Below are 19,264 nucleotides of genomic sequence, written 5' to 3' on the forward strand. Positions count from 1 at the left end.
GCCTGGGTGGCTCAGTCAGTTAAGCGTCTGCCTTCAGCTCAGGTCATAATCCTAGGGTTCTGGGATCGAGCCCCACATTGGGCTCCCTGTTCAGTGCGGAGTCTGCTTCTCCCTCTGCCCTTCCTCTCTACTTGTGTGCTCTCTCTCTAATGAATAAATAAAATCTTAAAAAAAAAAAAAAGTGAAGGGATGGAAAAAGATATTCCATGCAAATAAAGCAGAGGGAAAATGGGATACCAATACTCATATCAAGTAAAATAGACTTTAAAACGAAGACTGTAAAAAGAGACAAAAAAGGTCATTAAATAATGATAAAAAGGATCAGTTCACATAATAATTTTAAGTATCTATGCATCCAACATAGGAGCACCATCTAAATAAAGCAAATAACAGATATATAGGCAGAAATTGACAATAACAGTATAGTAGGGGGCTTTAACACCTACTTACATCAATGGATAGATCATTCAGACAGAAAATCAAACAGTGGCTTTGAATGAAACACTAGACCAGGTGGACTTAACAGATATAAACAGAATTTTCCACCCCAAAACAGCAAAATATCTATTCAAGTGCACATGAAACATTCTCCAGGACGGATCACATGGTAGGCCATAAAACAAGTCTAAGAACACTGAAATCATATCAAGCATCTTTTCCCACCATAACAGTAAGAAATTAGAAAGAAATCAATTACAAGAAAACTAAAGAAACACAAAATACCTGGAAGCTAAATAATAGATTACTAAGCAACTGATGGATCAACAAAGAAACAAAGAGGAAATCAAAACATACTTGGAGACAAACTAAAATGGAAATACTACAGTTCAAAATCTTTAGCACACAGCAAAAGCATTTCTAAGAGGGAAATTTATAGTGATACAGGCCCACCTCAAGAAACAAGAGCATTTTAAATAATCTAACCTTATATCTAAAGGAACTAGAAAAAGAACCAACAAAGCCCAAAGTCAGTAGAAGAAATAATAAAGGTTAGAGTAGAAATAAATGAAATATAGACTAAAAAAAAAAACAACAGAGACGATCAATGAGACTAAGAGCTGGTTCTCTGAAAAGATGAACAAAATTGATAAAACTTTAGCCAGGCTAATCAAGAAAACTCAAAATCAGAAATAAAAGATGAGTTAAAACTGACACCATAAAAATATAAAAAATTACAATTACTACAAAAAACTATATGCCAACAAAGTGTACAACCTAGGGGTGCCTGGGTGGCTCAGTCATTAGGCGTCTGCCTTTGGCTCAGGTCATGATCCTGGGGTCCTGGGATCAAGCCCCATGTCAGGCTCCCTGCTCGGCGGGAGGCCTGCTTCTCCCTCTCCCACTCCCCCTGCTTGTGTTCCCTCTCTCGCCGTGTCTCTGTCAAATAAATAAAATCTTAAAAAAAAATTGTACAACCTAGAAGAAAGAATTCCTAGAAACATACGATCTTCCAACTGAATCAGGAGGAAATAGAAAATCTGAACAGACCAATTAATAGTAACAAAATTGGACCAGTAATAAAAAACTCCCAATAAACAAAAGTCCAGGATCAGATGGCTTCAGGGGTAAATTCTACCAAACATTTAACAAAGAGTTAATACTATCCTCAAACTATCCCAAAAAACAGGAGAAAGCCTTCAAAATTCGTTCTATGAGGCCAGCATTACCCTGATACCAAAACCAGACACTATAAAACAAACAAACAAACACAAAAAAACCTATAGGCCAATTATCCTTGATGAACATAAATGCAAAAATCCTCAATAAAATATTAGTGAACAGAATTCAAAAATACATTAAAAGGATCATTCACCATGATCAAGTCATATTTATTCCAGGGATGCAAAGATGGTTCAATACCTGCAAATCAATTGATGTGAAGTACATTAACAAAATGGATAAAAGTCATATGATCATCTCAGTAGATGTAGAAAAAAAAAATGACAAAATTGAACATCCATTAATGATAAAAACTCTCAAGGTGGGCACAGAAGGAACATCCCTAAACATAATAAAAGACATATATAACAAGCCCAAAGCTAACATCATAATGGTAAAAAGCTAAAGCTCTCTCCCCCTAAGATCAGAAACAAGGATGTCCACTTTCACCACTTTTATTCAGTATTGTACTAGAAGTCCTAGGCACAGCACTCAGACAAAAAATAAAATAAAATAAAAGGCACCCAAATTGGTAAGGAATAAGTAAAACTGTCATTGTTTGCAGATGACATACTATATATAGAAAACTCTAAAGATTCCACCAAAAAAATTATTAGAATAAATGAATTCAGTAAGTTGCAGGATACAAAATATAGAGATCTGTTGCATTCCTATACACTAATAACAAAATAGCAGAAAGGGAAATTAAGAAAACAATCCTATGTATAACTATCAAAAAGAATAAAATACTGGGATGCCTGTCTGGCTCAGTCAGAACGGCACTGATTCTTGATCTTGGGGCTGTGAGTTTGAGCCCCACACTGGGTGTACAGCTTTCTTAAAAACATTAATAAAGGTTAAAAAAGACATTGATGAAAGAAATTGAGGACAACACAAATGGAAAGATATTCTGTGCTCATGGATTAGAAGACTTAATATTGTTAAAATGTCCACATTACCCAGAGCAATCTACAGGTTTAATGCAATTCTTATCAAAATACCAATAGCATTTTTCACAGAACCAGAACAAAAAAATCCTATAATTTGTATGGAACCACATAAGACGCTGAATAGCCAAAGCAATCTTGAGAAAGAACAAAGCTGGAGATAGCACAATTTCAGAGATTTCAAACTATATGACAAAGCTATAGTAATCAAAACAGTATGGTACTGGCACAAAAACAGACACCTAGATCAATGGAACAGAACTGAGAGCTCAGAAAAAAACCTCATGCTTATATGGTTAAGTAACCTATGACAAAGGAAGCAAAGCAAAAATACACAATGGAAAAAGACAGTCTCTTCAGGGCGCCTGGGTGGCTCAGCCAGTTAAGTGTCTGCCTTTGGCTCAGGTCACGATCCCAGGGTCCTGGGATCGAGCCCCGCATCAGGCTCCCTGCTCAGTGGGAAGCCTGCTTCTCCCTCTCCCTCTGCCTGCTGCTCCCCCTGCTTGTGCTCTCTCTGTCAAATAAATAAAATCTTAAAAAAAGTCTCTTCAGTAAATGGCTTTGGGAAAACAGGACCACTTTCTTATACCATACACAAAAGTAAACTCAACATGAGTTAAAGACCTAAGTGCAAGAGACCCGAAACCACAAAACTCCTAAAGGAAAACATAGGCTGTAGTCTCTTGGACATCAGTATTAGTAGTATTTTTCTGGATATATGTTTCCTCAGGCAAGGGGGAAAAAAGCAAAAATAAACAATTGGGACTATATCAAACTAAAAAGTTTTTGCACCGTGAGAGAAGAATCAACGAAACAAAAGAGCAACCTACTGAATGGGAGAAGATATTTGCAACTGACATTACGATAAGATGTTAATATCCAAAATATATAAAGAACTCCTATAACTCAACACCAAAAAACCCCCCAAATGATCTAGTTAAAAATGGGCAGAGGACCTGAATGGACATTTTCCCAAAGAAGACATACAGATGGCCAACACACATGAAAAGATGCTCAACATCACTAATCATCAGGAAAATGAAAATCAAAACCACAATTATATCACCTCACACCTATCAGAACGGCTAGTATCAAAAAGAGATAAGTGTTGGCAAGAAAAGTGTTGGTGTGGAAAAAAGGGAATCCTTATGGACTGCTAATGAGAATGTAAATTGGTATCACCACTACGGAAGACAGTATGGAGTTCCTCAAAAAAACTAAAAATACAACTACCATATGATCTAGCAATTCCATTTTTAGGTATTTATCCAAAGAAAATAAAAACACTAATTTGAAAAGATGCACCCCTATGTTTAGAGCAGCTTTATTTACAATACCCAAGATACAGAAGCAACCTAAGTGTCCATCAATAGATGAATGGATAAAGATGTGGTACAGATACACAATGGAATATTACTCAACCATAAAAAAGAACGAGATCTTGCCGTTGGCAACATCGATGGACCTAGAGGTGATGCTAAGTAAGATAGGTCAGATGGAGAAAGACAAATAACATGTGCTTTCACTTGTATGTGGAATCAAAACAAATGAACAAACACGAGACTCATAAACAACAAACTAGTGGTTGCCAGAGGGGAGAGAGATGAGAGGACGGACAAAATAGGTGAAAGGGATTAAGAGGTACAAATTTCCAAATGTATTAAAATAATAAGTCATGAGAATGAAAAAGTACAGCATAGAGAACATATTCAATAATATTGAAATAACATTGTACAGTGACAGATGGTAACTACATTTATCATTTTGTAATGTATATAATTGTCAAATCACTGTGTTGTAACCCTGAAACTAATATGTCAACTATACATCAATTAAAAAATAAAAAAGGACTGGAAGGAAAAAAGAATAGAAACTAAAATTTTAACCATGGAGGGGGGAAAAAAAAATCAAGGAATTAAACTCATTTGTTTTTAAAAAGAAAATATCATTAAGTAGTAAAATAGCATAAAAAGAAAAAGTCATTATAGGTATCCTAACTGAAAGTTGTCATGAAGTGGTAAAAAGGGTTCAGGTGGCAGACTGCCAGGGAATTTCAGGGGGTTTAGAAGTTGAAAAAATATTTTATATATTTAGGTAATTATGATTGTTGATACAATTTCACAAATACAGGCAAATATATAAACATACATATTACAAATACATATAAATGTATGCTTTCTAAACAAGTCAGTAATGCCTGTGAACTTTTTAAGATCATTCTCTTTTAGAAGATGCCAGTAAGATTTGAATGATTTGATGGCAAATAATTACTGTTGTCCATGGCCAATCTTGTTTTCAAATTAAGATTCCTATGAGGAGGCAACAAACACTATGATGCTTTGACTACAGACCTACATTCACAAATTTATTTACACATGCCAAGAAGAGGTTGCTTCATCTGAATGATTTAATCATCAAGCAAAGTGTGAAAAAAAGACATGTGGACAGTTTTAAAAGGGTACTTTAAGCTGAGGTTCTGCAGTCTAAAGAAAATACCATCTATCTCTAGGTGTCGACAGGGAGGAGGTGGAATAAAGGCAGTGGTCAACTTTACAGCTGTCAAAGTACCGGCCTTCACTTAAAGTACTGTGAATTCCTCATCATAGCTGTATTTATTTTTTAAAATTACCATATAAAAAAATCACATCTGTCCACTTCTTTAGCAGATTAAACAATTAAGATCAATATCCCCTACTCACTACTTAATGATTTTTGAAGCTTTATAGGTCTTTCCTTATATTTGGCACCTAACACCATGTTCCTATACTCCCTGGGGGGGACAGGGGGAGGGTGGGCAGAGGGTAGTGGTGGCTATGTAAGGGGAAAAACATCTAATAAACTGTATGGGCATTATTTTCACTTAATGTTACAGAGTCACTGAGCCAGAAAAGACCTCAATGCCTTACCAAATCCATTCTCATGCTTTCAGAGATAATTTGAATCATCCAGGACAGGACAAATGGTTGCTATCAGGTTGAGTCTGTGCTGAAAAACAAAATCTTGAAACATCTGGAATTGGTTGAAAAATACATACTCAATAGTTCACGTTAATTAACAATGTGTGAAATGGATTTGAAGTCTTCATTTTTTTAGATAAATATTGTTTATATGTTATATCAAAGAAAACTATCATAATCTGGTAATGGATTTCAGAAATATGACCTTCCATGATGTGAAAATCATGTAAAAGATCTGCCAATGTTTACAATGGAACTAACAAAACTATACTGTATAGATTACAGAATTCTATAAATGATGTTGTGTATCCTGACACTTAAACTGACTGATTTTACTAGTTACTGATTTTACTTATTGGGTTTTATCAAACCTTACTTGGCAACATTCTGTGTGTTCAAATCTTATTTTATTTCCATTTTAAGATCTCTGCTCTGCAGATATAAAGACTGGTTATTCTTTAGAGTTCTTTTACATTAGCACGTGCTAAATAGTCTAGAACTAAATAGCTGTATCTAAAAAGGCTATATATCCCAGGAAAATCAAACATCTTTGTATCGTTAAAACTGCGATAGGAAATGAATAAAATCTTTTGTCTTTTAATCAAATTTGAAAATCTGCAGAATTCAATGGATGCAATAAAACCACGCTATAGGAAAAAAAGAGAAACATTTTAAACTGTCATTACATTTGTAAAACATTAAGGTTGTTAGGAAATGCTACACCTAGCAATTAGAGATCCAATAAATTCAGACTCAAGTAACAGTATGACAAACCTCTTATACTTAAATATCTGTCCAGAGAGTTAAGGAGAGTTTGTTAAACTACAGATGCTAAAGCAGCATTTTTAAAGTGTGGAGCATCAGAATCACTGAGGCAAATGTTAAAATAGATTCTTAGAGTCAGACCTACTGAATCAAAACTTCTGAGGATAGTTTGGGAAATCTGCATTTTTACAATCCAGGTCTTTAATCTCATTAAAGTTTAAGAACCAATGCTCTGGTTTTCTTCATTCTTCAAGTTCGTTTTTTTAATATGTACTTTTTAAAACGGAAGTATAGCAATCATTCAGGAAGTACGCAAATCTTTTTCTTTTAAAGTAGGCTCCATGCCCAGCGTGGAGCCCAATGTGGAGCTTGAACTCACAACCCTATGCTCAGGGCCTGAGCTGAGATCAAGAGTTAGATGTTTAACCCACAGAGCCACTCAGGTGCCCCTTGAAAAGTACACAAATCTTAAGTGAACAGGTAGATGAGTTATCACAAAGCTAACCCACCCTTGTCAGCCATGACCTAGATAAAGATAGTAAATGCCACAGGCTTCCCAGAAGCTCCTCCAACCTTCTTCCAATAGGCAACCACTCTCCTGCCTTCTAACACTAAAGAGTAGTTTTGCCCGTTTTTGAATTTTATATGAACTGAATCTTATAGTATACAGTTTCTGACTTCTTTAGTACAACATTAATGTGATTCATTCATGTTTAATGTGGCAACAGTCCATCTTTTATTTAAGTATCTGTAATATGCTGGGTAGTAGAGGAGTTTACAGGATTCTGGAAAGAGGTTGGCTTATCAGGCTAGGTAGGGCACAGTCACACGAAAGTAAACCTTGGTAATGAGATTTGTTTGTCTAGGTTAATCTCTGTTCTTGTGTGGTATGGAGGCGACCCACAAGTTTCTATATTCTCCCAAGGGGACACTCAGAAGGTAGCTGAGTGGGAAGCAAGTTGATGAATGGGAGGCAAAAAGGCTTACTTTGAGCCTGCAGGACGGTGGGACAGGTTAAACCTGCACCCTGACCTACACTGGCCTGCTTGAGACAGAGCTGCAGAAGTGTCAAGAGTTCTCCACATTTGTTAGAACTAAGGTGAGGACAATTCAGTCAAGAATTACTGGGCTCTGACCAAGCTAGGGAAAAACCTGATCACATGTTTTACAGGCTGTGGCCTACTGCATCAGAGCCCAGAGAATGGAAGAAATGAAGACGCTGTCCCCCCTGATAACACTGTATCATGTTAAGTCCCCTCCATATATCTGGACACCAGTTTAAAGAGAAGACAAAGGACAGAAATAAGAGCATTTTCCCCAAAGTTTAAGCATTACCTCAAAATCTTATAAACTGTATCTCCTTTATATCAGACTAAGGTTTAAACTGGCTGGGACTAAAAGTTAATTATTTCCTGACTTCCCATGGGGTGGGAGCTCAAGAGGAAGGAAATGCAAGTTCCATCAGAAAACTCCACTTCCTCTGCACATCTGAACTGTAATGAGTAAATGTGCAACCATATAAAGTTTCCTTCCATTTTCCTCTTACCATCCTTTAAGATCAGGCTCAGATACAGCCTCTGATTCAGTGTTGCAAATCATACTATGCTCAATATTTTACAGTGTTTCAGATTTGAAAAAAGTAATGACGTGCTTTATATTTTTTACGTATTTGACAAAAAATAATCCTGCTCCACACTGCTTTTCAGCTAAATAGTAGTATTCAATGTCTTAACTACTTGAACCCTATCCACCTAACTTCTACTCCCGCTATTAGTATTACTGCCTTCTCAAAGTATCATCATGCTCCAATTATCCAACCCAAAGTTGTCTTTGATTTGCACCCTATTTAATTTCTCTGTACTAGTACAAAACCACTTCTGTCTTCATAAAACTTGCACTACCCTGGTGTTCTTTCTGTTATCACTTTTTATCTCCATCTTTTGCTCCTTTTTTTTTTAAGAGTATATTCTTCTTGAAATTAAATACTACACTGGGTGTGAAGCCAAAGTGGGGCTTGAACTCACGACCCTGAGACCAAGGCCTGAGCTGAGAGTCAGGTGCTTAAATGAGCCACCCAGGCACTACTATCTTTTGCTCATTCTTTAAATGTATTTCCCCAAAGATTTTCTTAGCTTTTGTTCTATACCATCTCCCAGGGCTGCCTTAATCATTTCTATTGCAATAATTATTAGCCTTATGCTACAAGATCTGTATCTCTAGCTTTAACCTCTCCTAGATTTTGGGCTCCATTTCCAAGGACTGCTAGACATTTTCACGTGGCTGTTGTACCACCAACCAAATTCAGTGCATCTAAAATAAAGTCTTCTCTTCCATAAACCTCTTCCGTATCTTCCTTAACACAGTTAATGGCATCACCATCTTCTCAATCATTAAGGATCAAAACTTAGGTGTCTAAGTAGGGGCTAACTACAAGGAAAAGAAATGGATTCGAGCCTGTGTAAGAGAAGGGGGATTTACTGTATGGATATAAAAGGACAAAGTCACTGGCACCCAGGGATAAGGAAATGAAGCATAGAGTTGTGCCACCTCAAGAATGGGACTGCAGAGCCAGACACCAAGGCCACACCTCTCTCACAGGTAATCAGTGGCTTGGTTCTGTAAACCTATTTTATTCCCTTGTTTCACTCTACAGATCAGCTTTCTCTGCTTGCTCATAATTTCTTTTAGATTTTGGCTTGCTTCACTCACTCTGGGCCAGTTCTAAATGATCTTTTCATTTACACGTATACCAAAACCTAACAGTCTCTGAATTTCAGAGCTCAAATTCTTGAGAATCTAACCAGCTCGGTCAGAACTAAGAATTGTTTCTCTCCGGTAAGGTGTTCAGTAAAACCGTGGACATAAGTATGGCGTTATAAACGTGGCTGTCTAATCCTCTAATCCCTGACCTTCAGCAGTCAACTGTGCTTGGGTGTGTAAGATTAGGGGTTAAAAACCTGGGTATCCAATCCTACTCCTTCAGCACAGGTTAAGGACAGAGGACTATTTCATGAAAGATGGTGAAGGCATAGTGCTGGACATTTCTTTGACTCCTATCTCCTCCCTCTTTCATACTTTCTTCATTTGGCCTATTTCAGTTGGCTGTGTGCACATTCCTTCCCATCAGCATCATCCATCTCTCCTGGTTTGTCTATCCAGAGGAACGATGGCCCTTTTTCTATTTAACTCTCATTGCTCAGTATTTCCTTCCTTTCCTTCCACCATAGCACTTGACGTTCTGTCTTGTTTTAGTGCCATTATATTCAGGTTTGTCTTTCCCATTTGACTTAAGGGTGGCATTTATCTTATCTTTGTTAGGTTTATATATCCTGATTTCAATAATTTTCCAGCATTTGAAATACTGGGCAGACATTTTAATCCAAGTATCTGTTCACATCCACGATGTGAGTATATTCTTCTTGAAATTAAATGCCCTATTTCTGGATCATTATTATGTCTACCTGATAATTACCAAATTCCTTAAGCGAATATACCAAATCTCTCTTGAATGAATGGGGGCAGGGGTTGCAGAGAATAAAAGAGTAACCATACCATTGTCTCAAGAAATTACTGCTCCAATAACTAAATCTCCATACTGTTCATAAATAGTAAGTAAAAATGTAGAAATTACTAGGTGGTATTTCTAGGGAAATTCTAAAGACTCAAAATCTGAGTATAAGATGGAAGTTATATCAAGAGCTTCAATTTTAAATGCTTCCCGAAAGAACACCAAGAAACACTGAGGATATTAGTTCTCAACATCTGGTTACATTAAAACCACCTGTGGAGCTTTTCTAGCATGTATGTCCCAGAGATTGTATGATTCAATAGGCCTAAGGTGGGGTGGGGCTTGGATAGTGTTATTTTTAAAATGTTTCTGATATGCATCAAATGTCAGAACTATTATTCTAGGATATTTTAAAAAACAAGAACATGTATATTGTCTTTATACATGTACATTTCAACTACTCTCGTTTGTACAATTTCTGCAGAATTGAAACACACAGAAGTGATAAACTACTTTTACAAGAGAACTGACAGAACCTTTTCTTTAAAAAAATTTTTTCTAAAATTTGTCTATCAAAATCATCCTATGAAATTAAACATAAAACAAATACCATTTAAAAACAGCAAAAAATCATTTATATATAATCTATGGTTTCTTTTTAAAAAGTCTACAATCTAACAATACAGTAGGAATAATCTAATACATACAAAATTATTTTAGAAAATAATCTCTCAGTAAGATCTTCAACATCCTAAACAGACTTTCAAAAATGTAGTCATATTTAATTAAGAATAGAGTTTTCCGCAAACTGCATTGTAACAAATATATTTAAAAATAGGCTTAATAAAAATGCTAATTACGAGTGTTAGGACGATACCAGATACAACTGAAATATATCTGCATTATGATAAAGAAGAGTATAGCATTATGAGAGCGACAAGACAGGAACCTCAGCCTTCAAGACTTCTTACATGTCACTCCGGAAGAGCATCAGACCATGTCAATTTAAAATAAAATAATTTTAGCTATGAAGCAGATAATGTGATGAAGAAAAAGCACAGTAAATCAACCTTAGTCATTCCAATCCAATAATATTAAAAATAATAAATCTGAAGACTAATCTATGCAAAATGCTAATTACCATCATGTTAGTGGAAATTTGGTTAACTACTGCTCTTATAAAATTTTGACATCACTGTAGTTTTTGAAATTTTATTCATTAGATGCTTGGATTAATGAAGATGTGAATTAAATATAACCTCTCCATTTCAGCAGACTTCTTAAAGAGGCTGAGTCTTTTAATTTTCTTTAATTTCTTCACATTCCAATAAATTCCTATTGAATTTAAGCCAGAATAGATTAGTTGAACATTTTATAACTTTGTAAATTGTATTTAAACCAGTATATTAATACACATACATAATTAGATTTCTTAGATAAATAATTAAATACTAAGCTTGATGTCTATTATACAAAGGCAACAGTTCAAATCTATTCAGTTAAGTCAGTCCCACTGGGTGGCAGGCAATCCATTGTGAAAATGCTGAGTGTGTTGGGAAATAGTGACAATCTCTACAAGAATTAAGTTTTACTACATCCTCTTTTAGTTGGTTCTTCTGACTAGGACACCAGAGAAAATACAATTAAAGAAATCAATACCACAAAAAACCTGACATTAACTTCATTATAGGTGTAGTTTAAAGCCAGAAAACAAGTAAGGCAAGCTAATGCATGACAGAAATAAGAAATGTCACCATGGTGTTTGATCGGCAGTACAGAAATTGACTCTGTGGAACTGATAATTTAATTTCCAAAGATTAGGCAGCAAAATAAATTAAGTGGGAAAAGTGGGATGGGGAAGACTGATAGTAAGTATCAGAAGGATACTCAATTTTCTACATTCAGCAGGAAGGAAACAGACTACTGTGAAACTATGACAACAGCCAAATGTTGTGGTTTAATTTATAAAATTTTAAAACTCAAAACTTATAGAAAACTTAAACATAAAATAGTTAATAAACTGGTTTTATAACTCAAATGTTCACTTATAATTGAAGCTAGTTTCTTAACTCTTTATGTAATTACAGTGTGTCAATTCAGAGGCCAAGAGATTTAGAGTATGCATTAAGTTTATATTTAAAAAATTCTTTTTAGAACTTAGTATTTTAAAAAGAGAGTAGCAGGTATAAGAGAGGCTTATCAAAAATTTTCAAAACTCAGTATATTTTCCTCATCACCAGTAATGTAGAAACCTATTAAAACATAACCTGAATCACATTTTGAAACTGTCTTTTAACAAGTTAAAAACATCATATGATTTATTTAAAACTCGTTTTGCAAATGTAGTCTCAGATAACTCAGTTAAGTCGAAAGTACTGACCCTTGCTTTTCTCCAGAACACTGAATTCTAAAAGAACAAAAGTGTACATAGTTTTCTAGCTTTTAAGAAAAACTTTTTAAATTCATTAGAAAAGTTACCTCCAATGGAATATACTAAATAGCACAATTCTTATTCAGTACCTAAATTCTCTTAAGTAGAAATATGAAAATTTTACTTTCCCCCCATAGTTTATATATTGATCTATGGGGCTTAGTAACAGCAACACTCTTGGCCTGATACTATCATGGAGTTTACTTAAATTTTGAGGGGAAAAAACTAAAAAATCCCACAGGTCAAAACTGACTCATATAAATGGAAAGATTCCACTTCAATAAATGACAGGCAATTTAAAATGCAAAAGAAAAATGAATTAAGGCAGCTCTAAAAGAAAATATAACTTATCCATCCAAAATAGTGCTACTACAGTATAATCCACTTCTTACACGTTGTGTTTATAATCTAGACATAAAAGCCAAAAATCAAAACAAGCATTGCAGTTATGATGCAGCATCAGGTGTTTACTTCAGTGAATGAAAAAAAATAATGGTTACAACTCGAATGGTAATTTAATATGAATATATGCACCTTACCAGAGATGTTTATGTTTACTACCAGAGACGTCTTAGAAATTCCATATTCCTCACAAAGTCAGTATAATTGCTGTAAAAAAATCAACTGTGGTTCTGAATACCCATTCACAGTTGATCTCAACAATGTATCTGATGTAGGAGACTGATTATCTGTCACAGGCAGAAGGATGTGGTGGTCCTCAGTTCCAAGTGGAAGAGACAGTGGTAAAGTCATATCAGAAGGTTTCACATCCAATGTTTCTGATAACGGACTTTTTTGTATGGAATCTTGTTCACTCAAGGGATGCTCCTCTATACTAGAATCTAGAATTTTATCTGCACCTGAAATAGAAGGAAAACAAATTTATGCTATCTTTCAAAACAAAACAAAAACCCTTAGACTAAATCTGCTTACCATTCCCAGAACTTGCATTCCAACCTCCACACCTTTTACTCACGCTGTTTCTCTTATGCTGATTTACCCTCATTATCTATTCAATTCCAATTCAGGCCTCAAGCCTAGGTTCAAGCACCAACTTAAACTTAAAATGGACTTAACTGTTCTAGACTAGGGTGAGCTGTTATCTATTTTATCACTCACTTGTCAATTTTTCATGTATCACCTTGTGACATCTATCGTTCTTATTGCTACCGAACATTCTACTTCAGTATGCTCTGAATTCTCAACCAGACTAAATTCCTTAAGGGCAAATGTCAAGTTATGCTTTTCTAACCCCTTCAAAGTACTTAACAGTGCTATACACATAATAAAATTGTTCACTGAACGTATTAATGAGTAAGTCATACTATTGTCTGAGTTCAGGTTCAGAGGTATGGCACTTTTGTATATTTTCAGAAGTGAGAAATTCTGCTCTACTTAGGGAGTGATTATCACACTATCATACACACTTGCCTTCAAATTTCCCATGAGGTTTACCATGCTCCTGTCACTCAAAGGATTTACATGATTTCAATCTCCCTGTCTTCATTAGACAAAATTGCCTATTAACTTTCATAAAATTATAATTCTGTACTTGCCCAACTACTCTTCAGTTCAACCAGCCAAGAATATAACCTGCACTTCCTTGTCCCAATGACTCCCTTTACAATGTTCTCTCTGCCTGGGACAACCGCTCCTTTTCCTATCTCCACCTTTTGAACTCTCCTTCAAGTTTCCTAGAATTAAGGCTTTCCAGGACTTACTTCAGAAGGACTTTATCTCTTCTTTAGCACTTTTGTCTCTATTATACACTACATTTTCTCTTGTAATCACAGTTATTCAGCTTTCTGGTCTCCCATATTAGACTAAATTCTTTGAGGACTAAGAATGTGCCTTGTTCAACTTCATGTATCTTGTAGTTATGTGTACTTTGGAGATAGAGGCATTTAATGTTTGAATTAACAACTGCAGTTTTCAGAAGTTACTGACTTAATCCCTATTATGTTTCTGTTCACTATCAGACTTGTTAACATCTCTACACACTGAAGAAGCCTACTGGCTTTCCATTTCTATGTAACAATTTGGGGCTACCTATTTCCCTATTTGTATGTTTCTATTATATTCCCTCTTATATGTTTCTGGATTAGGGTTCATGATGCCCTTTTCTCCACATAACTATAGTAATCCCCAGACTACTATGGAGAATAGTGACACATATTTTTTTTTTCATATTCTTTCATTCTTGAAACTTCATAAATCAGGTTTTTAAAAGAGGAAATATTTCAAGTACTGTTTATTAGAAGGTCAATATGGAAAGAAATTTTTAGTGAACTTACCTACAAATCATAAAGCTACATTCCTAATATGTGTATATCTAGTTTTCAAAAATATATATCTAATTTAAACTGTTATAATGTGCATCTCAACATTTTAGGAATAGCACCAATATGAGAGCACCAAATTTTTATAAAACACAAACATTTACCGGAATGGACTTTTGTTTTGTGCTTCTTTAAATTTTTAATATCTGTGTAAGAATTTCCACATAATTCGCAGATAAATGGCCTTTCTCCTGAAAAGCAAGTTAAAAAGTTTAAACTATTTTAGAAGCTGCTAAGACAAAAATATCAATGTCTATGAACACAGTGCAAACATTACTATACTGTTTAAATTTAGTTTCAAATGACCTTTTTAATCACTTGGTTATAATACAGTGAAATGAAAACTTCTATACATATTAGGCACTCCTTTACTTTATACAAGGCCTACCCATTTCTGGGAAAATGGAGCATTTTCATAACAGAAATTTAACTTACTCTTTTACTTCTATTAGACATTTCATTAGTGCCAGTTATCTGCCAGACCCTAAGAGAAATAGCTAAAGGAAAAAAATGTGTAATTATGGTTTCTGCTTTCTGGCAGCTTACAAATTAGAAAATCCTTTAAAAATAGTGACAGAATAAAATGCTACAGAATTATAATCCCTTTGAAATAAGAACTGTTCAATACTTTATAAACAAAGGAGCATGAGAATACAGACGTTTATTAAATGTCTACTAGGTGCCCACACTATTCTAGATACAAATTATGAGGAATAATTTTAAAAATGAAAAAGTCACAGTACATTTTCAAAGTGGCATTTTCCTTTATTTGTTCCATTTTTCTTCATACTACACAATACTATTACAAGAAACATGTCAGTACTAAAATTCATTCTGAAAACTTGCTTACTGAACATTATTTGATAAGAAAATATATTATCCATCTATTCCTTTTCATTTCTTGATACACCTGTGCAATTTAATCCAAACCATCTAAAAACTATTATTATCTGGCATATTAGAAAATCTATACAATTCTAGACCAAATTTAATTACTACTACTCCAAATAACTAAAAAAAAAAAAAAAAAACAAGTAAAAAATTGATATTTATACATGAAAATACTGCTATAGGTAGAGTACGACTAGATACCATAGAGTCCATAATGTTTTAAAAGTCAAGGCTTACATAAAAAGAAATTAGAGAGAACCAAAAATAATACGTTCTCCCTAAACACAGACCTGTATGGGATCGAAAGTGTTTGTTGAGCTCTCCTGAGGAAATAAAACTTTTCCCACAAATACCACATATGTATGGTTTTTCACCTAGATGGAAAATAAAAGATAGCGAAGTGGTGTACTATACCAATATAATATTTATCAATTACAATAATCTAAAGTAACCTGTTCTAAAATATTATTTAAATTAAAACCTCCTTATATATTATACTTTAGAGGTATCTTCAGTGTGATCCTACTTAGATGAATATTAGTAATTATCTTACACTGTTCATGAGACCTGATGCTTTTCATATAATAAAACTTTCTTTCTGCCAATATCCTTCTAGTAGACTAGAGTTGGGCAAGAAGTTCAATTTTTATATGATTACAAACATCTTACTAAAACTTCATCAATCCATTACTTTAATTCTTGCTATCTACTATATTAAGAGGAATAAGATTATTTAGGAAAGATCTGTTTTAAAAAGGTACCCTATCAAAACTGAAAATCTTTGAGTATAATTTGCTTCAAAACTGATACTCTGCATTTGAAGTATCTGTTTAATTTGCAAATCTTAGAATGTCTGCATAGGAAAAATCCTAAGAAGTCATAAAAATCAAGGTTCTACCTAAACCCACCCCCACCCCGTAATTTCACTCTACAGTTTTATCCAAGAAAAGTAAAACAAGAGGCTAAGGAGTTTTTCTAAGGTCATAAAATATGTCTCAACTCAAGTTTATATACTGTCAAAACTCTCTGATGTTAATGTACATAAGTTACATAATAAAAAATTCCAACCACCGTTAGTCCTCTAGAAAATAAATCTGCTTTTACAGCTAATATTTATGTGAAAATCACAAACTCAACAAGCACAAACACAACAGATACACAACACAGAGTCTATAATCTATTTTCTTTAAGGGCTCAATTTCCCTTTTTCTTTATTTACAACTTTTCCTTATTTTAAACATCTCTGTCAAATTCTTACCTGTATGTTTTCGAGAATGAGTGATAAGAGAACTAGAGACAGCAAATGCCTTCCCACAAGTATCACACACATAAGGCTTTTCTCCAGTATGCCTACGAACATGATAGGTCAAAGTGCTGGCTTGAGCAAATCTCTGTCCACACCTATCACAGACATATGGCTTCTCTCCACTATGCTTCCTATTCATAAATAAATATAAAGTTATATGCTGGTAAGTAAAACAATTTGGGTCCAATCTATATAATAAGCATTTTTCATATAATTTTCATGCAGTATTTTATTTCATCTTAACAGACCAAAAATATGTATTTAAAATCAACAGTTTCAATGTATATGTTTTGGTTATCAAAACATCTGTTCTAAGATCAGTTAAAAAAAATTGTGCCATCATCTTCATATGGTTGTCAAGTGTGCCCCTAATACCCCAGGCAATTATTTTCACTTGTCCATTCACTCACTCTTCAAAACTCTTTCCTTAAACCTTCAGCACCTCCTCACCCATCCTCACCCTTAGCTGATGTCCTTGCTTCCTCTTTTACTGAGAAAAATTTAAGCAATCAGAAGAAAATTTCCACCATCCCAACTCTCTACCTATAGGCATCTGCACCGATGTATTTGCTGTTCTTCTGTTAACTCTTAACATGAGGGTGACAGTTCATCTGAATCCAGCTACTCCCATTTGCATAATGAAGATACTATCCTATCCCCCATGTCTACTCAATGGTTTCACCCCTGCAATTTCCTCCATCATTCATTTTTCCCATTCCATTGTATCGCAGCATACAAATATAGTGATGTCTTCAATCTTTAAAAAAAAGACCCTTGATCTCTCTTGCTCCTCCATTTCTCTGCCCCCCCTTTATCAAAAATTTGAGTCTCCAACTGTTCTACTTTCATTTCTTCTCTACTAATCTCTTCTCTACTAGCCTCTGCTAACATTGCTTTTATCAAGAGCACTGCTGACCTCTCACTCTGCTAAATTCAATAGTCAATTCTCAGTCTTCACCTCCCCATCATCAGAATTTGACACAGCTGATTGCTCCCTTCTGGAATAATTTCCTTCACTTGGATTCCAGGGCAGTCTACTCTTGGTTTTCCTCCTAGATTAGATGCTCCTTCCTAGTCACCTCTAAGGACCTCCTGACTCAGTCCTTTGATCTCTTTTCTATCAACATTCATTCTCCTAGTGACCTCATTCACTGTTATAGTCTTAAATACTATCCATATGCTAAAGACTCCCAAATTTTTATCTTCAGCTCAAACCTGAATTACAGACTTACATAACCAATGTACATCTCCTTCAGATGTCTAATAGTCAGCTCAAATTTAACATGTTCAGATCTCTACTCCCTCTTTAACTGCTCTATCCACAAATCTTCTCCATTTCCATTAACAGTAATTCCATCTTTCCAGGTGCTCAAGGCTATAAACCTCAGAATCATCTTTGGATACCACTCTTCTTTCCTTCTTTCATACCCCACATCCAATCTGCAGCAAATTCTGTTGTGCTACCTTTAAAAATATGTCCAGAATCTGACTACTTATCTCTTCCACTGTTACCATTTTGGCCTGAATCACTATCACTCTCACTTGAGTTTTATCTGTAGCTTCCTAACTGGTAACTTTGCTTCCATTCTTGTAATCTTACATTCTTTTTCTAATATTGCCGCCAGCGTCATCCCCTTAAAATGCAAGCAAGATACATCACCCACTTCTCAATCTCAAGTGTAAAAGCTTTATAATGGCCTATAAAACCTTATACCATCTAGATGCCCTATCACCATTCTGACCTTATGTCTCGCCTTTATTTATTCCTCTCCAGTCACCTTGGCTTCCTTCTGGTTTCTTGACTATGTTAAGAAAATTTAATGGTGAGCCACAATTAGAACTCTACTGTCCTGAGTGCTAATACAGTAGTCTATTCAAAAGACTATGGTGAATGACAGACTCAAAGATCAAACAACTTATTTTTTTGTTTTTTACCTTGCATGAATCTTGAGATTGCTAGAAGTTGCAAATTGTAAATTGCATACATCACATTTATAGGGTTTTTCCTCACCATGATGCATACGACTATGGAAGACCAGCTGGCATTTCTGAGCAAATCCTTTATCACACAATTCACATTTGTATGGCTTTTCACCTAAAAGAACAAGCAAATAAAATTTCTATTTAAAAGGAGATACTCTGTTTTAGTTGCTTGAGCCACATAAGCTTTCAAAAGAGTTCATAACAGTACTATTTTCAGTATTCAGAAAATGTTAACTGCTAGAAGTAAAAAACAAATAGGATTTTTTCCGGATTGTCTATTGAAAACATTGATAGAATTAAAAGGAATCAGTGTTTCTCAATTCATAATAGTGAAAGGTGATCAATGAGAGAAATACACACTGCATTTTAAAATGTACAATCTTAAAATGTACAAATCTAAGTGTACCAAGAAAGGTAAACGTAGAAGCTGAGGAATGAATGTGTGTAATTCTAAGAAACATGTTCAGAAGTTGACAAA

At 34.7% G+C, this 19,264-nt stretch overlaps 1 protein-coding gene across 4 annotated transcripts in view; it reads right to left on the reverse strand.

The window, feature by feature from the left end:
- Positions 1-19,264, reverse strand: part of MYNN (myoneurin) — a 38,922-nt gene that overhangs the window by 12,355 nt on the left and 7,303 nt on the right. The window contains exons 4-9 of one of the 4 annotated variants that reach the window (XR_012379771.1): positions 18,739-18,898; positions 16,756-16,934; positions 15,788-15,871; positions 14,711-14,797; positions 12,807-13,127; positions 10,077-11,171 (exon numbers count right to left, since the gene is read on the reverse strand). Coding sequence is in view for 2 of the 4 variants with exons in the window: in XM_025879228.2 (XP_025735013.1) it covers positions 12,865-13,127; positions 14,711-14,797; positions 15,788-15,871; positions 16,756-16,934; positions 18,739-18,898 (773 nt within the window). In the remaining 2 variants the exon portion in view is untranslated. Of the gene's footprint in view, positions 1-10,076; positions 13,128-14,710; positions 14,798-15,787; positions 15,872-16,755; positions 16,935-18,738; positions 18,899-19,264 lie in introns of those variants that run through there. The other 3 variants (XR_012379772.1, XM_025879228.2, XM_025879236.2) reach the window with 3 other exon arrangements.

This window comes from Callorhinus ursinus, unplaced genomic scaffold (genome assembly GCF_003265705.2).
Source record: "Callorhinus ursinus isolate GAN/ISIS: 27379988/994484 unplaced genomic scaffold, GSC_fseal_2.0 scaffold1, whole genome shotgun sequence".
NCBI lineage: Eukaryota > Metazoa > Chordata > Mammalia > Carnivora > Otariidae > Callorhinus > Callorhinus ursinus.